Source organism: Xenopus laevis, chromosome 9_10L (genome assembly GCF_017654675.1).
Source record: "Xenopus laevis strain J_2021 chromosome 9_10L, Xenopus_laevis_v10.1, whole genome shotgun sequence".
In the NCBI taxonomy this organism is placed as follows: Eukaryota; Metazoa; Chordata; class Amphibia; order Anura; family Pipidae; genus Xenopus; species Xenopus laevis.
In genome coordinates this window covers 116,724,740-116,747,974 of record NC_054387.1, presented here as the reverse complement: position 1 = coordinate 116,747,974, position 23,235 = coordinate 116,724,740, and the positions used below count along the sequence as shown (strand labels likewise).

General features: G+C 42.3%; 1 protein-coding gene across 1 annotated transcript in view; it reads left to right on the top strand.

Moving 5' to 3' along the window:
* Window positions 1–21,258, top strand: part of adcy9.L (adenylate cyclase 9 L homeolog) — an 81,989-nt gene extending 60,731 nt beyond the window's left edge. Inside the window, 12 exon segments of the mRNA NM_001085833.1 lie at window positions 5,454–5,555; window positions 6,832–6,844; window positions 6,847–6,891; window positions 6,893–7,052; window positions 7,438–7,540; window positions 7,792–8,000; window positions 9,213–9,372; window positions 11,885–11,957; window positions 11,960–11,969; window positions 11,971–12,033; window positions 14,437–14,478; window positions 20,179–21,258. Of these exon segments, the coding sequence (NP_001079302.1) occupies window positions 5,454–5,555; window positions 6,832–6,844; window positions 6,847–6,891; window positions 6,893–7,052; window positions 7,438–7,540; window positions 7,792–8,000; window positions 9,213–9,372; window positions 11,885–11,957; window positions 11,960–11,969; window positions 11,971–12,033; window positions 14,437–14,478; window positions 20,179–21,253 (2,055 nt within the window). The 3' untranslated portion in view covers window positions 21,254–21,258.
* The last annotated feature ends 1,977 nt before the right edge of the window (window positions 21,259–23,235 follow it).

Sequence of the window (23,235 nt, the reverse complement as noted above, 5' to 3'; positions counted from 1 at the left end):
TTCATTTTTAATTATGTGTTTTTTGAGTTATTTAGCTTTTAATTGTAATCTGTATGTATGTGATATATTTAAGTGCACGTGGTAGTGATGTTTACCCGCGGGTCAGGCGGGTTTAGACCGACTTCAGCACTTCCTTTGCGGGTTGCGGGCAGATTCGGGTTAAGCTTTTCTGCCTGTTCTCCCTGCCCTTGACCGCACACTGCCGGCTTCCTGCTTCCGGCATCTGTTTTTATAGACACACTTGCCACGCCCCTTTTGTGACATCATTGTGGGGCAGGGCAGGCCTAGAACTAGAGGGGAGGCGGCAGTTGCAGGTCAAGAAAATCCAGACCCGCACTTCACTAGGACATGTCCGTTTTAGTAACTTTATATTGTTGGTAAGCTATATGTATTAAAGGAATTGTTCAGTGTGAAAATAAAAACTGGGTAAATAGATAGGCTGTGCAAAATAAAAAATGTTTCAATATAGTTAGTTAGCCAAAAATGTAATGTATAAAGGCTGGAGTGACTGGATGTCTAACATAATAGCCAGGACACTACTTCCTGCTTTTCAGCTCTCATGGTTTACACTGACTGGTTACCCTGTTTACCAGGCAGTAACCAATCAGAGACTTGAGGGGGGCCCACATGGGCCACATGTTGCTTTTGAATCTGAGCTGAATCAATTGTATCAATTGCAAACTCACTGAACAGTTATGTACCACGTGGCCCCCCTTCAAGTCGCTGACTAACTCAGAGTTAGAGAGCTGAAAAGCAGGAAGTAGTGTCCTGGCTATTATGTTAGACATCCAGTCACTCCAGCCTTTATACATGATATTTTTGGCTAACAAACTATATTAGATACATTTTTTATTTTGCACATACTATCTATTTACCCAGTTTTTACGTGTACACCGAACTGTTCCTTTAAGTTGTGCAGATTTGCATGTATACTTCTGGCCTGTGAAATGTATCTTCTATCCAGCATGATGTTTACATTGATTTTGTTCTTATTGGTTTTAATCAATTGAAGGGAAGGGTTAACAGCGTTTGGAACTGCTGAAATCAGTGGGTCCCTTTTCCCTAAAAATAAGTACCAGAAGGTATGAAATGCATAAGGCAGAAATTCATGGGGTTCCTGTTTTTAAAGTGGTTGTTCACCTTTAAATTAACTATTAGTATGATGTAGAGAGTGATATTCTGAGACAATTTGCAATTGGTTTTCATTTTTTATTATTTTTGTTTTTTTAGTTATTTAGTTTTTTATACAGCAGAAGCAATTTCAGCAATCTGGTTGCAAGGACCCAAATTACCCTAGCAACCATGTATTGATTTGAATAAAGAGACTGGAATATGAATAGGAGAAGCCTGAATAGAAAAAATTTTGAAAAATTTGCTAACGACGCCAGGGTCTCATTTGTAACGGCAAAAATGCGCCAGCGTCCAAAAAAACCGACCCCGGGGTCCATTTTTTTTGGACGCTGCCAAATTTTTGCCAGCAATTTTTGTGGCAATTTGCTAATTTATTCACCGGCAGCAAATTGTGGGAATTTTCTGCGAATTCGCACCTGGCGAATAAATTCGCCCATCACTAATAAAAAGTAACAATAACAATACAGTTGTAGCCTTACAGAGCATTTGTTTTTAGATGGGGTCAGGGACTCCCATTTGAAAGCTGGGAAGAGTCAGAAGAATAAAGGCAAATAATTAAGAAAACTATACAAAAAATAATAACAAAGGCCAATTGAAAAGTTGCTTAGAACTTACCATTCTATAACATACTAAAAGTTAAATATAAAGGCGAACCACCCCTTTTAAAGGGGATACAACCCCAAATATTAAACTTTGCCCAATGAAACGCTGAAAGCACACTTTCTGTCTGTAGAAACAATGTAGCAGAAGCCAACCTTGCATGATTCTTCTCAAACCTCTTAATCAGCTGCTAGACTGTTTCAAAGGCTAGTGTCACACACGGGGGCTAAAATCCGCCCGCTGAAACAGGCAGGCCAAATATTAGCCCCTATTTAGGCATCAGCCTCCTCTCCTGCCTACACCTGGAACCATTGCGTCAGCTCGGTGCAGGCACACGGCTGCTTTTGGTAAGAAAAGCAAGAGAGCCAGACTAGAAATAGTAACAATAACAATACATGTGTAGCCTTACAGGGCATTGGTCTTTTTACATGGGGTCAGTGACCCCCATTCGAAAACTGGAAAGAGTCTGATGAAAAAAGCAAATAATTTAAAAGAAAAAAAAACTATAGAAATAATGAAGGCCAATTGAATGTCTTTCTATAAAATATACATATTATGTTACAGCAACTTTTCAATTGGTTTTCATTATTTATTTTTTAGTTTTATAGTTATTTGCCTTTTTCTTCTGACTCTTTGCAGCTTTCAAATGGGCGTCGCTGACTCCCTTCTAAAAAACAAATGCTCTGTAAAGCTACAAATGTATTGTTATTGTTACTTTTTATTACTGATCCTTCTATTCAGCCCCTCTCCTATTCATATTCCAGTCTCTTATTCAAAACAATACATGGTTACCAGATTGTTGAAGATGCAAATTGAAGAGCTGCTGAATAAAAAGCTAAATCACAAATAATAAAAGATGAAAACCATTTGCAATTGTCTCAGAATATCACTCTTTATACTAAAAGTTATCTCAAAGGTGAACAACCTCTTTAAAGGGCATGTAATGGCAAAAAAATAAAATACCACTTTTACTTTCTTTAATGAAAAAGAAACCTATCTCCAATATATTATGATTTAAAAATGTGTACCGTTTTTATAAGAAACCTGACTGTATGCAGTGAAATTCTCCCTTCATTTACTGCTGTGGATAGGAATTTTTAGACGGTCCCTAACTGCTCTGCAGCGAAACAATTATACTTATGAACAGCAGGGGGAGCCCCCGCCTTACTTCCCAGCCATGTAGAACTCAAGCAGCTTTGTTTGTTTTTTTGTAGAGCAGTTGGCACCTGTTTAGAGATTTTGCAGGGACGAAGATCACGGAGTCAGATTTAAAAATATAAACTGGGATTCTATTTGGAGGATTATTTTGCTGCAGCCACTGGCTCCGCAGAGTTGGAGAAAGTTTGTATTACACCACACCTATATATATATATATATATATATATATATATATATATATATATATATATATATATATATATATATATATATATATATATATATATAGCCCTAATTAACGTACATATGTATAATGGAGCTCATCCCAGACAAAAATGGGTCAGTAAGATGATGCTCAGCCCAACCTTTGTTGAAGGCAGAGCTGTGCAGGAAAGGGTTAAGGGTCGATCTCTGCAGGATATGAAGTGTGTTCCACAGGAAGGGTCCCCTGCCACACTCTGTTCTCATTAGCAGCAATTAATTACAGATCCCCTGGGTCTATCTCCCAATGGGGAAGTGAGTAGAAAGCAAAAGTAATGAGGCTTTTATTGAATCCCAGTCCATTAATGTGCCAAGGCCTCCCACAGGCAGAGAGAAGGGCAGCGCTCACACATACGTCATGTTCTAGTGGCAGGCGAGCGTCATTCCCTCACTGAATTGTGTCAACTGCAAGGAATGAACTTATTTATCTGTTCCACACAATCTCCAGTGGGCTTTATATTGAATTCTGTTCCCCTAACAAGATGTCTGGGGACTGTTTTACTAGTATGGGTGCTGCGCATCGTATTTATCAACCCTTAAAGGGTCACTGATACCTACATTATTTTGATTTTCCCTTCTGGTTTCTCTAATAGAAATATCAGGAGGGAATGAATCATCATTTGCCCCTTTAGCTTCTATGACAGTGTTTAATAATAGTGCCTTGGCTTTCAGATTTGGTCTGGCCTGCGCATCCATTATTAAATTAATTAAAAATGAAATTATTAAATAACTGAAACATCTTCGTGTTGCTGTTTTAAGGGGCCAATGTAATACAATGTAAAATGCAGCTTGTAATGAGGTGACCCCAGCATTTTATTAAATTAGTGGCTCCAGCAATATAGATCACAGTGACTCCAGCATTTTATTAAATTACCTGACAGAGTGGCTCCAGCAATACACGTCACAGTGACCCCCATTACATAACAGAGTGGCTCCAGCAATATATGTCACAGTGACCCCAGTAATTAATAACAGAATGGCTCCAGCAATATATGTCACAGTGACCCCATTACATGACAGAATGGCTCCAGCAATATAGATCACAGTGACCCCAGCATTTTATTAAATTACATGACAGAGTGGCTCCATCCTGCAGCAGGTCCGGTACCCGCGGGTTACCTGCAAAAACTTGCAGTACTTTTTGGGTTGAGGGGAGAAGTTCTGGGTGCGCGTAAAGACGTGGGTCGTCGGTTTTGCGGGTTGGGCCGCGGGACTTCTCAATAGCGATATTTACTTCTTTTTTTCTGGTCACGGCTACTTCCCATGACGTCACTTCCGGTTTACAATGACAGCACTTCCTGTTTTACTGTTTTTTTTCTGCTCACGTCTACTTCCAGTGATGTAAATTCTGGTTTACAATGACAGCACTTCCTGATTCTTGATGGTCAGCGGGTCAGGGTTGCGGATAAGGTACTTGTGGGTAGGGTCTGGTAGCGGTTCCAAGCCGGTAAGAATGCGGGTTGCGGGTCCGGGATGCGGATTACAGGTTGCTGGGACGCATCGGGTACGGGTCCCAAAAAATGGACCCGCCCAAGACTCTAGCTCCAGCAATACACGTCACAGTAACCCCATTACATGACAGAATGGCCCCAGCAATATACGTCACAGTGACCCCAGCATTACATGACAGAGTGGCTCCAGCAATATATGTCACAGTGACCCCAGTAATTAATAACAGAATGGCTTCAGCAATATATGTCACAGTGACCCCAGCTTTTCATGACAGAATTGCTCCAGCAATACATGTTACAGTGACCCCATTACATGACAGATTGGCTCCAGCAATATATGTCACAGTGACCCCAGTAATTAATAACAGAATGGCTCCAGCAATATATGTCACAGTGACCCCAGCTTTTCATGTCACTGTGACCCCAGCATTTAATTTACATTGTGGTCACAATGACACAAGGAACATATATCACTGTATTTTAGTTTCTGCTGCTATTACATATTAGGAGAATAATCTGCAAGGGCCTTTCTGTATTACATATAAAAATATGTGTGGGGAACAGGAAAGAAACTACAGCTGATGAGTGGACAGAGGGATTATCTTTTCCTTCCTTTGACCAGCTTGTCATCCTCCTCCACCTTTCAGCTCCTCACAAATATCTGTAATTTTCCCTCCACCCCACAACCTATTTTTGTAAGTTCTCTTGGAACGCCATTCATCTTTTTGGCTGTGTGGTAATTTGTTGTGCTATTATGCAGTGCAGCTGGAGAATATTTTTTCTGCTCCATAAATATGTGATAATTGCAGTTAGTGAGTTCACGGTGGTCTTGTATTTATTCCTGCCGCTCAGAGCTGTCCTTCCTGTGGAGAAACCGCCGCCCGAGATGGCCCTGAAGAAGGCGTGTCTGCTGCCAATGGGGGTGGTGAAGAATGGAAAGGAGGAGCCCCGCGGGTAAGAATAATAATTATAGAGAATTATAGAGGGATATGTGCATGAAGAAGAAAAATTTCTACTTCCCATAGGGCAAGGGAGAATTGAATTAAGGGCCTATAAAGTCCTATTAATTTGTTAATTGTTTCCCCTCGTTTCTGTAGAATTGATACTGACTCAACTTACTTGCACAAAATCCCATTGCTCAATGTCTGGCCACAACTTCACCTACCTCCTGCCATAGACCTTGCATCACCTTAAAATGCATTTTTAGTAGATGTAGAGAGGGATATTCTGAGACAATTTAAAATAGTTTTTTATTTTTTGAGTTATTTAGCTTTTTATTCAGCAGCTCTCCAGTTTGCAATTTCAGCAACCTGGTTGCTAATCCAAATTACCCTAGCAATTGATTTTAAATTTGAAATTCACTGATTTGAATAAGAGACTGGAATATGAATAGGCGAGGGACTGAATAGTAATATGAGTTATACATATATAATATGAGTTATAATAACAATACAGTTGTAGCCTTACAGAGCATTTGTTTTTTGGATGGGGGTTCAGTGACCCCCATTCGAAAGCTGGAAAGAGTTAGAAGAAGAAGGCAAATCATTCAAAAACTATAAAAAAAAAATAAACAATGATGGCCAATATTAAAGAATAAATAATGAAGACCAATAGTAAAGTTGCCTAATTGGCCATTCTATAACATACTAAAAGTTAACTTAAAGGGGACCTGTCATCCACACCTGAAAATCTGTACAATAAAAGTTTTAGAATGAATCATTAAACCCAAATTCTTTTTTTTTTTATTTTTTATTAAAACAACCATACTGGTTATGAACTTGTTTAAAACTCTCAACTTTCACTTTCCATTCTGCAATTCCTAGATGTCACTGCTCTCCTTACATTACCCCTCCATCTCCAACAATTTTGTAGCCAGTGCATGCGCATGGGCATCAGGTGCCCCATTTTGGTGCATAAAAAAAGATTTTGCCTTAATAACAGTGTCCACTGCTGCCTTTTTGTACATGATTGTGAATTCCAAGACTAAACAGAAACAAGATTTAAATAGTTTATATAATGTGAGTGAAGTTCATGTTGGTTGCCTAACATCATAAAACAGGATTTGGAATTATTTTTTAGGTTGACAGGTCCCCTTTAAATCTGAACCAGCCCTTTAATGTTATGATTTCCTACTTCCGCTAGGTACAAACCTCTACTGTCTAGAATGCCAAATAAAAGATATAAGGGTGTATATAAATGTATTCTATCATATATTTTCCCTTTTTTGCAGCCTTCTGCCATTGGGCGTCACTTAAAGACCCAGAACGGTCTCCTGAGTCCTCCACCGGAGGACACTCTTACCAACAGCCAGGCTTCACTCTATGATATGCTCCAAGAGAAGGGTCGCTGGTGTGGCGTCAGTATGGACCAGTCGGCTCTGCTTCCTCTCCGCTTTAAGAACATCCGAGAGAAGACCGACGCACACTTTGTGGAAGTTATCAAGGAAGACAGGTGAATGGGGGATTGATACAGAGGCATGGAGGGAATTTGTCTGGATAAAGATGGTGGGGCAGAGCTACTATAGGCAAGAATGGTTATATAGGCATGGTGGTTTGGGGTAAGGTCTATACATGGATACATATTCATAAAGGATAAAATGGGAGGATGAGACTGGATTTTAAAAGGGACCGAGGATAAAGCACTGCGTATCTTGACATCGCTATATAAATAAATGATGATGATAATGTGGGGAGAAGCGAGAATGCTATAATGCACCGAGGAAGAAGAACTTGTAGAAAGATATAGAGAACCTGCAGAGCGCATATTTAAAAAGAGTAATGTGTGCGGAAACAAGAGGATTACATCGCCCCCTGCTGGGCTTTCTCTCTTATCACAGCCTGATGAAAGATTACTTCTTCAAGCCGCCTATAAATCCACTCAGCCTGAATTTTCTGGACAAGGAGCTGGAGACGTCATACCGAGCCAGCTATCAGGAGGAGGTACTGTATTGTCATTTAGAAGCGGTGAAAGAAATGAAAGGAAAGATTAGCCTTTCTTTTGCTGTGTATCAAGTAGCACTTGATACATGAATATCCTTCATGGCTTTGTCATACTCCGCATGCTGTATTTTGACTTTACATACAAGTACCTTGGTTGCAATGAGACGTGTGAGTGCTTTCAACAGTCAAACATAATGTTCTTGTGCATACTCTGTGCCATTGATAACATGGTTTCCTCTATGCCCGTGCAGGTTATGCGGATGGCTCCAGTGAAGACCTTTGCCAGTGCCACATTCAGCTCCTTGCAGGACGTCCTCCTTTCCTACTTCATCTTTGTACTTCTCTCTGTGGCTTGTTTCCTGAAGCCGGGCACAAATCCTGTGTCTCCTCCAACTCTGGCACTGGTGCTACTGTCTGTCTGTGGCCTCTTGGGCTTCCTCTCACTGCTGGTTTCTGTCAGGTGAGCAGACAAGTATTTACACTGGACCATCTGTAACACTGTTATGTACTAATCCCAAAAATCACGCTGCAGCACTCTGAAAATGATGATTAAGCTGTGTTTATTTGTGCCAAAAACTAGGCAACATTTCAGGCTCCTGGTCCAAACGTAGGGCCTCAACAAGGGCTGCCATCATGGGGACACTTGGGGGACAATTGTCCCAGGCCAAATGGTTTCTATATGTTAAGGGGAGCAGTCATGCTGCGTTTCCTGGATTAGCCGGGCCCCCCTTGAACTGCCGAAGTAGGAGCTGAGTTGTGCTGAAGTAGGAGCCAAGAATGAGCCAAGTTGCGCTGAAGTAGTTGCCGAGCCATGCCAAACACCTTTTTTTTTTTTTTAAATCTTTGGGCACTTGTCTTTTTTTTTAACTTGGGGGCCCTGGCCACTGAGGGTTTTTTTTTAACTTGGGGGGGCCTGGCCACTGATGTTTTTATTTTGGGGAGTCCTGGGAGCTGATTTTTTTTAACTTGGGGGGGCTCTGGCAGCTGATTTTTTTTTGTTGACTTGGGGGGAGCCTGTCCGCTGATGTTTTTTTTTTTTAACTTTGGGGACCCTGGCCAAAAATGTTTTTTTTTAACTTGGGGGGGGGCTGGCCACCAAGGGTTTTTTTTTACTCGTACTGGTCCCTGTCTACCAATGTTTTTTTTTAACTTGTAGGGGATCCATGCCACCAATGTTTTTTTTTTAGTTGAAGGGGGGCCCAGAAAATGTAGTTGTACGGGGTCCCACGAATTCTGATGGTGGCCCTGGCCTCAACCCAATAAAGTTTGAAAGCCTCTAGTCAGGAGGTTGCTCCTGAGGCCAAAAACAAAGCGAATACGTGTCCAGTAAGCTGTTCCTCGTCCACTATGGAGCCATCAGTTGTCTTAGGGTAATGTCACACCTGGAGATTCGGGCAGATTTAGTCGCCCAACGACTAATCTCCCTGAACTGCTTCCCCCTGTCTTCTGCCTGGTACAATGAGAAATTGCCTGCGGCATGGCACTCGCGGCATGTAACCTTACCCTAAATGTAAACTCTCAAATCTTCCATCAATTCATTAACCTCCCTCCAGTGTTGACCCAGTAGCCTTCTCTGGGAGAACATTTTAAAAAATCATTCCAACAGAAAAAAAGAGATTGATCTAAACCCAGAACATGTGATATTTATTGCATTGTGACTTTCTATACCCAGGATGGCATTTTACCTTGAGGACATGCTGCTGTGTACCAGACGTCTCCTGGAGATCATCTCCGGTTGGGTCCCTCGGCATTTCATTGGCACTGTCCTCGTGTGTCTCCCAGCAGCTGTCATCTTCTCGTACCTCTCTTCTGACTTCTACACCGACATACACGTAAGTCTGTGATTATGCAGCTGAAATATTGTGTGCTGCCTGCCATGGAATAGCATTCACGGTTCATCATTGAGTGTCTAAAATATAATATAGGTTTTATAACATTCCCTTGTCATATTTAATTGATAGAGACCATAGTTCATGAGGTTGGAAAGTCCAAAATCTGTGGCTAACAGACACTGTATATGGCAAAGTGAATTCTATAGCATTAACTAGAAAACAAATGTTTATCTACAGCTAAATGTTATAAAAACCTACCTGTGCTGTTTCTTAAAGAAGAAGGAAAGGTTAAAACTAAGTAAGCTTTATCAGAAAGGTCTATATAAATATACCAGTAAACCCTCAAAGTAATGCTGCTCTGAGTCCTCTGTCAAAAGAAACACAGCATTTCTTTCCTTCTATTGTGTACTCATGGGCTTCTGTATCAGACTTCCTGTTTTCAACTTAAACCTCCAGGGCCAGGGCTTGAGCATGCTCAGTTTGCTCCTCTTCCCCTCCCTTCCCCCCTCTCCCTGCTGTAATCTGAGCCTGCTATGGAGCAGGGAGAGAGTCAGGCAGGAAGTGATGTCACATCAAGCTAAAATGGCAGCTAATATCCTAAACAAACAGAGAGAGCTTCTAGAGCTGTTTACTCAGGTATGGTAAAGCATTCTACAGAATAAATATAGCATTATAACTTGCACTATTGTGATTAATCTATTGGCAATAAACTGCCTTGGTAGCTTTCCATCTCCTTTAAAAGAAAGTAATTTGTTTTTAGTCTTCAACTTTTGTGTCCTATTCAGAAAAATATTTAAAGGGGAACTATCGTGAAAATGAAAATTTAATATAAGCTTCCTCATACTGAAGTAAGAAACGTTCTAAATACAATCAATTAAAAAGTCTGCATTGTTTCTGAAATAATCAATTTTATCTTCACTATCCCTCTCTCAGCATCTGTTTCTCTTCATTCTTGCAGCAGTTGAGTGTCAGATAGTCATTGACAGTTAGATACAATATATCTTAAAGGGGGGCTTCCTTTCCTAGCAGATGAATTAGAGCTCACTCAAATAACTGATTCCAGTACAAACAAAATCTAACAAAATAACTGCCTTTTGCACAAATTCTGCATGTAGAGAGACATGATGTCTGGTGATTTTAATAGAATGAGCTCTAATACATCTTCTAGGCCAGGGGTGTCCAAACTCCGGCCCGAGGGCCACACGCAGCCCAGGATGCATATGAATGCGGCCCAGCTGGAAAGGCTTGGTTCCCAAGGAAATAGGAGGAGGTGGGACTCTGCCCATTGCCCAGTTAGTAATAACAATATAATAATACGTCTATTTATTATCCAGGTGTCCCATATTCCAGTGTACAGCTCCATCTGGTTATCCAACTGGTATTGTAGTTCTTTTCTGTGTATTTCCTTTACTTTTACAAATCAAACGTGTTTGTGTATTTCATGTGTGGCCCCAGACAATTTTTCTTTTTCCAATGTTTGGACACCCCTGTTCTAGGCAAAAGAAGCCTCCTATAAAATATATTGGATCATTTATCTGACACCCAACTCCTGAGTCAATAGCGAATGAAGAGAAACAGATACTGAGAGAGGAATAGTGAAGATAAATTAATTATTTCAGAAACAGTACAGAATTTGTAATTGATTGTATTTAGAAAGTTTCCAATATCAGTATGCTGAATCTAAAATTACATTTTAATTTTCGCAATAGTTCCCCTTTAATGGAGATGACTTTTAGTAGCTAGAGATGAGTACAGTCCGCATAAAGGACAACTTAGACATAACCAATAAAATATTAATGCTACTTTAATGCCACAGTTACACTTCTTCTCCCCTTTGAGATCCAGGTATCTAGGTTCAACCAGTAGATATCTTCACAAACAGTGTCCAGGCCACTAGGTTCACAAGTCAGTGGTGCGTAATAGGTAGGGATGCACTAAATCCGGGATTTGGTTTGGGATTCACCCTTTTTCAGCTGGCTACGGATTCTGCCAAATCCAAGATTTTGAATTCATGTGAGTTTTTTTAACTTACAGAAATTAGATTTTACTCAAAATTTGACTAGGGGGTTATTTATTAAAAAAATTGAATATGTAAAACAACCCCAAAAGTCAAATCCGATTCAATTTTCGGAGAAAAAAAACCCGATTCGAGTTTGGTAGAAATCGGTACGGTACAGAAACAGATGCTGAAAGAGGGATAGTGAAGATGAACTTGATTATTTCAGGAACAGTACAGAATATTTATATGGTTGTATTTAGAAAGTTTCTTATTTCAGTATGAGGAAGCTTTCATAAAATTTTCATTTTCGTGATAGTTCCCCTTTAATAGAAGAACTTGAAGGGACTCAGTAATTTCTGCCATTACCAGTAATACCTGATTAGTATCAGCACTGACCTCTTTCTGTCCTTGGCCACAATGACTATGTGAACAAATACCACAAGTATCTCAAAACTAACAGGATTAGTTGGGGTTGACTTAATTATTTTTTTTCTCCACTTTTATTTTCCACAGTACACAATGTTCCTGTGTTCAGCCCTTCTCATCCCGATGGTTCAGTACTGTAACTTCTGCCAACTCAGCTCCTGGCTGCGCTCCTCACTTGCCACCATAGCAGGCGCCACCATGCTCATCCTCATCTACCTGCCCTTGTGCCCACAAAGGTGAGTACTGGAAGGAGAACCATTTTGTTGTTGAAAGTGAAGACATAGTGACATGTCTTCCTATCAAAGTCCCCTTCCATCCCCACTATACCTGTTGCTGTTGGACACAGTGCAGGAGCAAAGCACCAATACATTGAAGTTCAAGCGTAAAAACGATTGTAACCTTAAGCGCAGAGACACACGCTCAGATTCGGGGAGATTAGTCGCCCAGAGACAAATCTCCTCGTCTTTGGGGCGACTAATCTCCCCGAACTGCCTCCCCACCGGGCTAGAATGTAAATCGCCGGCGGGATGGCAATCGGTGCGCTTCGTTTTCCAAAGTCGCCCGAAGTTGCCATCCTGCCGGCAATTTAGATTCTAGCGGCGGGAGGCAGTTTGGGAAGATTAGTCGCCCCGAAGAAGAGGAGATTTGTCAACGAGCGACTAAATCTCCCAGAATCTGAGCGTGTGTCTCTGCCCTTAGCTCTGCCCTGGAGGATTATGGAGCTTTGACAAAGGGTTGTTCACCTTTAAATTAAATATTAGTAATTAGTATGATGTAGAGAGGGATATTCTGAAACAATTTGCAATGGGTTTTCATTATTATTTGTGGTTTTTGAGTTATTTAACTTTTTATTCAGCAGCTCTCCAGTTTGCAATTTCAGAAATCTGGTTGCTAGGGTCCAAATTACCCTCGCAACCATGCATTGATTCAAATAAGAGACTGGAATATGAATAGGAGAGGCCTGAATAGAAAGATGAGAATAAAAAGTAGAAATAACAATATATTTGTAGACTTACAGAGCATTTGTTTTTAGATGGGGTTGATGTTCAATTTGTACGATCAGACGATCGTTCCGAGAAAATCGTGGTCTCACGATGAGGATCGGATCTTTTAACAATCTCAACATCTATGGGCAGCTTTAGTCGCACGGCAACAAATCACCACTTCTTCAGGCGACTAATCTCCCTAAACTGCCTCCCACGCCAGCTAGAATTGCCGGTGGGATGGCATTTGGAGCGATTCATTGTCCAAAGTTGCCCAAAGTTTCCTCACGAGGCAACTTCGGAAAACGAAGCTCTCCAAGTACCATCCCACCGGCGATTTAGATTCTAGCTGGTGGGGAGGCAGTTCAGGGAGATTAGTCGCCCGAAGAAGTGGTGATTTGTTGCCGCGCGACTAAATCTCCCCAAATCTTCTCATCTGTCTCTGCCCTTAGAATTGGTCATTCTACAACATACTAAAAGTTAACTTAAAGATGAACTACCTCTTTTAAGTAAATTGGAACCCAACATCCAGTTAAATCTGTGGGCTGGGGCACAGTTAAATAACTGCTTCTAAACATGTATGGGATCCATTATGAGGAAACGTGTTATGCAGAAAGCTCCGAATTATGGAAAGACCGTCTCCCATAGACTCCTTTTATCCAATAATCCACATTTTTAAAAATGATTTCCTTTTTCTATGTAATAGTAAAACAGTAGCTTGGACTTGATCCCAACTAATATATAATTATTCGAAGCAAACCCAGACTATTGGGTTTATTTAATAATTACAAGATTTTATAGTAGACAAGGTATGGAGATCGAAATTACGAAAAGATCCGTTATCCAGAAAACCCCAGGTCCCAAGCATTCTGGATAACAGGTCCCATACCTGTATAAAAATCACTACTGGGGATTTTTTTTATGGACAACATATTCCTTTGTTCAATATGAGCAAAATAAATAGGTCCTGTGTTGAGTAACTTTTTCATTAGGCAAAATTAACTGCTTCCTATGTCTCAGGTTTACAGATAAGGAATCTATTATACATGGGGTATAACTGAGAATGGTAAATTGATTGAGTTGATTGTTGAAGTACTTTCTCCATCTCTCCCAGAAAGATAAAAAAATTAAAGTGTACTCAGTTTCACAGTTTGCACTTTTTACTACAGGTATGGGACCTGTTATCCAGAGTGCTCGGGACCTGGGCCTTCTGGATAACGGATCTCTCATGCTTTAAGTCTATTAGAAAAGCACGTAAACATTAAATAAACCCAATAGGCTGGTTTTGCTTCCAATAAGGATTAATTATATCTTAGTTGGGATCAAGTACAAGCGACTGTTTTATTATTGAAAATCATTTAAAAAAAATTATTTAATTCTAATTGAGTCCACGGGAGATGGCCTTTCCATAATTCTGAGCTTTCTGGATATTGGGTTTCCAGATAATGAAGAAAGAACACAAAAAAACAAAGATATTAATTGTAACAATGGACAAAAAGTATTTTAAGTACAAGGGCTGTTTTGTGAACTCATCTTGAAGAAGGGGGTGTATTTCCCCTCTATGTTATACTGACATTATTCAGATATTTTATAGGAACATCTGAGTGCCACTTATTATTGGAGCAAAGTTACAGCTTCATTGTTTCTATATTATAGGCCTCCGCTGGATCCTGGGACAGACATTGAAGCAAATTTAAGGTAAGTGGCGAATATCCATGGGAAATACTGGGAAAGACTTAGTAACAAGGAAGCCAGAAGATTCCGTTTACGGTTTTAGGCAAATGCATAGAATGTAAATTTGACCTTTAGGGAATATTATAGCAGCTGGTGTGTAAGGCATGAACAAAGGGCTTCTACTCCCCAAATAGACAATGTAACATTGAGAAGGTGTTAGTAGGTAAGTGACTATAGCGGAACTGCCTTTCATGCAGCGGGGGCAGTTGTCATAGGACCGGGCACTTTCTAGGGCAAAGTGATACCCATGTACTTAAAGGAGAAGCATCACTGTGGATAAGTTGTCAGTAACTAGGAATAATTCAGGATTAGTCCAAATATTTGCCTTTTTCAGCAGGATTCAGATTTGGCCAAAACCAATCAAACCCTTCAAATCACATGACTTTAGATTACGTGATTTAGAAACAGTGGCATAACTACCGAGGAAGCAGACCCTGCTCCCACTGATTCCTGGGTAGTATGAGCATACCTCCCAACTGTCCTGTTTTTTGCGGGACAGTCCCCATTTTAACAGCTCAGCCCGCAGTCCCGGATTGTTACTGAAATGTCCCAACTCTCTCTTTGATCTTTTGATCTCCTGCACTGAACAGCCAAAAAAAAGATACAAAGTGTCTAAAACTGAATCAAATATGAGGCTTTTGGCTGAGAGCCCAGAATACGTGGCAGCTAGTGGTTCTCAACCTGCACCCGACCCGAACCCACCCCCTCCCAACCCGTATCTGGCCTGGCCCGCCGTTCCCCATCTATTTATAGACCCGCAGTGATGTCACAAAAGGGGCATGCGCTAGTCCATCAATTTAGGCGCCAAAAGCTGGCAGTGCTAGGAGAAGATTTTGTGCATGAGCCAACCGAACCCATCAGACCCGTGGGTCCAGCAGGTTTTGGGCCAGCCTGCACATCACTAGTGGCAGCTGCACTTAGGTATATTTGTAACTATTTAAGATAAGCAAAGATACCACTGACCAGGAACCCCCAGAAATGTGTTCAAACCTTCCTTAGCCTGCCGAATTTTGTAAAATGGAAGTGCTATGTAGGGGTGTGGCCATAAAATGTGCATGGTCAAATATCCCCCTTTCTATTTTCCAAATGTTGGGAGCTATGAGTAGGAGCAGCAGGGGGATCGCAGCGAGTTATTGGGGCAATTGGGGCCTGGAAATACATTTTCACGGGGGAAGGGGGGACTGGGCCCCTGAAGTTAAATATATTGTTACTCTTAGGGTCACATCTACTTAGTGTCGAATATAGAGGGTAAATTAACCCTCGATATTCGACTGTCGAAGTTAAATCCTTCGTCTTCAAATATCGAAGTCAAAGGATTTACCGCAATTCGTTCGATCGAACGATCGAAGGATTTTCGTTCGATCAAAAAAAGCTTAGAACGCCTATGGGGACCTTCCCCATAGGCTAACATTGATGTTCGGTAGGTTTTACTTGGCGAAGTAGGGGGTCGAAGTTTTCTTTAAAGAGACAGTACTTCGACTATCGAATGGTCGAATAGTCGAACGATTTTTAGTTCGAAACGTTCGATTCAAACTCGTAGTCGAAGGTCGAAGTATTTTTTCTTCTATTCATTCACTCGCGCTAAGTAAATGGGCCCCTTAGTGTTCACATTCAGTTAGGCATTTGCCTAAATCTTCGTGAAAGGTTTGGGGTTCACTCAAATCGTCATCCTCCAGTGTTTCTGTCTTCCCTGTCTTTAAACTGGAGAATAAAGAAATATGTGGTTTCAAACGTCCTTAAACTGCCAGCTTTTCAGACGCATCCAAGGCTCTTGGGGGTTCTGGGAATTATATTTTAACAACTTGAACATTGTAGGTAGTTAGGTTGGGACCCTCCACTTTAACTAAGGAGCAAAATAAAGAGAATGAAAGTGTATTAATTACATTTATTTCAGGTCTGTTTTTCACAAATGTCTTGATAAAGTTGATCAGTTGGGAGTGGGACCCCCAACCCCCACCCATACACCGCCGCCTCCCCCACAACCTCTAAACCCATTGTCTCTGTTTTTACACCTCTTTTCTTGTTCATTCTAAAACATCTACATGATAAATGGTGTAAACTATAGAATCCCTCTTCAGACATAGGATTATTGATTCAGACATGACTCTTGTGCTGATTTATGGTTATTTACTGCTGACTCCCTTCTGTTCAGTTCTGATGATCCCTTAAGCACATAAAGACTGACATTAAAGGCTTAAAGGGACAGTAACCAAACCAAAACATTATAGTGCATTTAAGTAATGAAAATATCATGTAGTGTTGCCCTGCACTGGTAAAACTGGTGTGTTTACTTGAGATATTCTACTATAGTTTATATAAACAAGCTGCTGTGCAGCCATTAGTGATGTGCGGGTCGGCATCTCCTGACGCTAACCCGCCCTCCCTTAGCCCACGCCCGGACGCATCCGACTTCCAGGTTGCTTTTATAGACCTGCCCCACCAATGACTTCACAAAAGGGGTGGGGCAAGCAGGCGCAAGGTCTATAAAAGTCGGAAGCCGGCATTTGATGGTGGCGGGCAGGGAGAGAAGCCACCCGCAAGGAAGAGTGCAAGGTTGGCCTGAACCCACCCAACCAGAGGGTAAACCCGTGGGTATCACTAGTAGCCATGGATGCAGCCATTTAAAGCTTATAAAGGAGAAAAGGCACAGGATAACAGCAGATAACAGATATGCTCTGTAGTATACAATGGGATTCTTCAGAACTTATCTGTTATCTACAGTGTGTCCTGTGCTTGAATGGCTGCCCCCATGGCTACACAGCAGCAGCAGTTTATATAAACTGTTACTGTTCCTTTAATGGTGGCCATAGACGTGGAGATCCACTCGTTTGGCGATGTCGCCAAACGAGCGGATCTCTACCCGATATGCCCACATTGAAGTGAGCGATATCGGGCTGATCCGATCGTGGGCCCTAAGGCCCAACAATCGGATCATAATGGATCATATACGGGCAGTCAGATCGCGGGAGCGAGATCCAACAGGATTTTTTAACTTGCCCAATCAAGGTCAGACAGATATCGATCAGGGAAGCCCATTGGAAGACCCCACACGGGCCAATAAGCTGCCGACTCACAACGGCTTCCTATTAAGTGTGAAGGAAACTACCTGTTACTATTGGAACAAGTTGTTTTGCAGCCCTAAAATATTCAGCTGGCCATTTTGTAGCATAAAAAAATACCTGGTCTGGCATGAGCCCAAAGCAGTGCTCTGTTTGACTTGTATCATTTGCTCCTAAGCTAATAACAAGGATACAGATATATGAAAACATTCTTGTCCTATACAGTGAACCAAGTTCCATGAAGATCTGGGACAAAATGTGCAAAACCTAATTAACCTTCAAGCTGACAAGAAACTAAACAGGCATTCTCCTCAAATCTCACCTTAAAGGGCACCTGTCACCCTAAATAGACCCAACATTCCAATCGAAGGAAACAATATATATATATATATTTTTTTTTTAATTGCACTTGCAAGTGCTAAACTGCCCGCACCAGGAGGGAGCTCTCGTTGCAGGCGGCCATGTTGGGGCACACACATGTGCACATTGAGCAAGTGCCGCAACTCGCTTATTATGTGCATGACGTCAGATTGTGAGACGTTTACATGAGAATTTCATTACAGCCATGCATGCAAACAACATGGCCACTGGCACCAGTGTGGGCAGCCTAACGCTCTCTATTTTAGGGTGACAGGTGCCATTTAACATCTTTTTTAGGGTAAACCACCTCAACCCAGGGCTCCCCCTTAATTATATAATGACAATATCATCATGTAATGGGTTGCACTTAGGGTTACCACCTTGCCGGTATTTTACCGCCCCTGGCCGGTAAAAATGATGCTTGATGCCAACATGCCTTATATGTAGGGATGCACCGAATCCATTATTTTGGATTCAGCCGAACCCCCGAATCATTCGCGAAAGATTCGGCTGAATACCGAACCCAATCCTAATTTGCATATGCAAATTAGAAGGGGGAAGGGGAAACAATGTTTACTTCCTTGTTTTGTGACAATAAATCACGAGATTTCCCTCCCGCCCCTAATTTGCATATGCAAATTAGGATTCGGATTCGGTTTGGCCAGGCAGAAGGTTAATACTAACCTCTTCGGCCTGAGATGGAGGGGACATGTGGGACAAACTATTGTATCCTCTTTTGTCTATAACTGCCGCGTTTCAGCAAGTGGGCTCCCTCGGCTGCATGGTTGCAACTAGATCTGACTGTGTGGTGTTCCTAAAGCTTCCACCTGGGCAGGCAAGAAATCTGGTGAGACTGGAATAAGGGTCGGGCACTTTGAGCAGCTCAATAGCAAGCAGCCTTGCTTTGTAGTGGGAATCCAAGGGATCACAAAACACAGGGCTTTGGGTTTAAACCCAGCAATAGGATGCATGTAGCAGAGTATATGAGCAGCCGATCCATGGCTGATAGACCAGATATGCTTACGCTTTGTCCCAGTGATCCCCAACCACTGGCTCACAAGCAACATGTTACTCACCAACCACTTGGATGTAGCATAACTACTGTGGCGTAACTACCAGGGGAGCAGTCAGCTGCAAGCGCAAAGAAAATCAGCATGTGGGGGGGGGGCTGGCTGCACGGCCCAGCCTTGGCAGGTGTTTTACCAGCCTAGCCGGTAAAACACCTGTCAAGGCCAGCGCCCGGAATTACAAATTTACCGGAAATGTAGCTGCCGGTAAATTTGTAATACCCTTAACAAAACCCCTTGGCCCGCCCCCAATCCGTTGGAAACTTAACTTTTGTCCTCCTTCTGGTCTTCGCCGCGGCACAGCCACACCCCCTTTTTTTTTATGTCATGACCCCCCCTTTTACGTCACAAACCACGCCCTTTTGTTCCCGCCCCCACCAGCTGGTACATTTTTAGGAAAAGGTGGCAACCCTACTCAAAGCAGGAGCTTATTTTTGAATTCCAGGCTTGGAGGCAAGTTTTGGTTGTATAAAAACCAGATGTACTGCCGAACAGAGAATCCTGTAGGCTGCCAGTCCACATAGGGGCTATCAAATAGCCAATTACAGCCCTTATTTGGCACCCGCCCAGGAACTATTTTCATGCTTGTTTTGCTCCCCAACTCTTTTCACATTTGAATGAGTCTCAGGGGTAAAAAGGTTGGGGACCCCTGGTCTAACCCAAGACTATCAGACTATACCGTTTTGAGTTGACTCCATTAAACAGTAAATAGGGTTATTAACCCAGTTTTAGACCATTCGTTAATGGTGAATTTCATCAGCAAGGTGCTTCAAGATGGGTCCCATATACTGTATATCTGTGATTATATTCTTTGGCTAGTAATGGGCCACACTGTATTGATTATATGTGATTTTGGCTAATTAAGAGGATGGTCAGGGGATGTACAATGGATTTTTTATGGTAAGGAAAACTAACCGTTAGATAGGCCTTCAGAAGGCAGAATAATGCAGCTGCTTAGCAAGCTACCATGATGATTTATCTCCTTACTGTCTATAACATGATGAATTACCATTAGATATGCTTTACTGTATAATACACTGAATTACTATTTCATACCTCTTTACTGTATAACATGTTTAGTTACCATTACATTTGCCCTTATAGTATAATAACATGCTTAGTTACCATAAGGTATATCCCTAGTTTATAGTATAACCACATACTTTATATTTTTTCAGCACATCCAATTCATCCTATGAGACTCTGGACAACCCCAGAACTGAGCTCCCATTCACTCGCCTCGGTCAAGAAATAGCTGTAGCCTACTTTCTCCTCCTCCTCCTGGTGTGGTTCCTGAACCGTGAGTTTGATGTCAGCTATCGACTACATTATCATGGAGATGTCGAGGCCGATCTCCATCGCACCAAAATCCAGAGCATGAGAGACCAAGCGGACTGGCTCCTGCGAAACATAATCCCTTACCATGTGGCCGAGCAACTGAAGGTCTCACAGAGCTACTCCAAGAACCATGATGATGCAGGTGTCATCTTTGCCAGCATAGTCAACTTCAGTGAGTTCTATGAGGAAAACTACGAGGGAGGAAAGGAATGCTACCGCGTCCTTAATGAACTTATTGGGGACTTCGATGAGCTCCTTAGCAAACCGCATTACTCCTGTATTGAGAAAATTAAAACTATTGGAGCTACATACATGGCTGCTTCAGGACTTAACCCGTCCCAATGTCAAGACAGCAGCCAACCGCACCGCCACCTGCAGACCCTCTTTGAGTTTGCCAAGGAAATGATGAGTGTGGTGGACGACTTTAACAACAATATGCTGTGGTTTAACTTCAAGTTACGCATTGGCTTCAACCACGGGCCACTGACGGCTGGTGTGATTGGGACCACCAAACTTCTGTATGATATCTGGGGGGACACAGTGAACATTGCCAGCAGAATGGACACGACAGGCGTGGAGTGCCGTATCCAGGCTAGTGAGGAAAGCTACAGAGTGCTGGTCAAAATGGGTTACGATTTTGATTATAGGGGGACGGTCAACGTCAAGGGGAAAGGACAGATGAAGACCTACCTATTCCCCAAGTGTACAGACAATGGTGGTCTTGTCCCGCACCACCAGCTGTGCATCTCTCCTGACATCCGTGTTCAGGTAGATGGAAGCATTGGCCGCTCTCCCACTGATGAAATAAGTAGCTTGGTGACAGGAGGAAAAGGGGCAGTAGAATTGGGAAGTGGAGAAGCTGGACGCAAAAGAGAAAAGGCAGAAGAGAGGGGCCGTGATGGCGGAGCACGGTGAGGCAGACACAGTAAACATGGACCACGGATAGAATCCACCTATTCTCATGCTGGAGACTGGCAGTCCAGGGAGGGGTAATGCCATTTACAGAGATAGCTTACAGACCTCCTTCAGAGTTTCATAACCCCGCAATACATTTGTCCCATGATTGTCACCTACATAAATGGCTTCCTTCATCCTTCCCGGCTGCATCCTGGCAGGTCTCTAAGGCTTTCATTGTGGATTTAACATCTGTCATCTTAAGTGGATTTTTACGTCTCCATTGTGGGGAAAGAGTCACGTTATCGGTTAGACCCACTTGGGTCAAGGGTTTCCATTGTCTCCTTTACCAAGCGCAAGGCTGGGGAAGAGGCTCCTGTTTGGCGCTTCAGCTGCCTTACTTCCATGGTTAAACGGTGGAGGCCTACAACAAGACTCTTGTTGAGGCACTGGATCTTCTTTAAGTTCATACTGCTTATACGTATGGCAAAGGGGAGGAGTGATGTGCCCGGCTTCTCTGTAACGTTCACTCCAGGGGGAGGTACCAACACAGCTAATTCCTTATTATATATATAGGCTGAATACGTCCTCCACCATTTCCCACCGCCATACTGAGGATTGAACTACGTGCCTTCTGCTCTCTACAGATCCTCCGCCCAGAAGAGAGATCAGCGACACCTTGTCACAATTCTCACTACCACTTGCCAAAAGCATGAGGCTCTCTGGACTCCTCCCCTACAGAGGGGGGTAATTATTTTGGGGGGGAGGGTTGTATTAAAAGGGGGGGCGGGGTGAGGAGGTTCTTTCATTATTACGGTAAGACAAAGCGATTGTAATGTGTTTTCATTAACACTTTAGCCGTCTTCTTGGTATTGTTAGATGTGTCGCCTCCTGCAGGAACGTTAGAGCAAAATGCAGAGATTCAAGTGATTGCCAGTTCATCTTTTGTTTGTCCAAATATTACTATTAAAATTGTATTTAATATTATTTTTTGTTTTTGCCATAGCAGAACAATGTATTACTGTATCTCTGGCTGAAAAGGGTTCTTTAATCATGCAAAAATCGTTAATATTGGTGGCGTTGGTCGGGGGGGCGGGTCCTGGAATTTTATGAAGAATTCTTTAAAGTAGAAGAACTGGGGAATTTGGTGGCAGAAATCGAGTGTAAAATGCTGGGGAAAATGTATTATTTAAAGTGACAGAGCCTGCATGTATATACATATATGTGTGTGAGCCTGGGTTAAGTCGCAGAACTGCAATAAAACAGACATGCTCAAATACATTTCTTCTACACATATATCTATAGGCATGCACCTTCCCACCAATGCAGGTATTTATTCTCTTACAATGTATCATCCCATTGGACATAGACAAGCATGGGCAATGGAAGGTCCCCCAACCAAGCCGCCGTCTCCTCCCGCTGCGCGATATATTCTGTTCAGCAGAGAAACTTGCCAAAATAAACACATTGAGTACTCAGATGTTGGGCTGTCTCGTCATCTTTGTTAACAAAAGCAGGTGGTAGGGTCAGGTCAGTCTCTCGTCATCTGGTGCTTGGAATCTGGTTGTATTTTCTACACATTTATATAACAGCACCACTATACACCAAAACATGTACCGCTCTTGTCCTCCTTACTCCACTCCACCACGTACCCCAAGTGTACCTCTGAGCTACGCCATGTACTTCCTTGTTCTGCTGCAGCCATGGGAAGGGGGGTCTATGTAGAGTAAGGGGGTAGGGTTTTTTTTATTAAGGGTTTGTTTCTCCTTTAACAATGGGTGACAGCATCAGACTGGGGGGTCCTGGGCCTACTGGGGCTGCCATCTCAGGGCCCCCACAAACCTGCCAGGACCTCCACCCCATCCTCACTCTGATGCCACAATACAACCCTGTCTGGACCAGAGGGGCCGTCTGGGTTTTTTCCTGGTATCCCGCCAGCCCAGTCCCACCCTGATGGTTTGGGGAAATGGTCCATAAGTGCAAAGACTGAAAGGGATACAGTT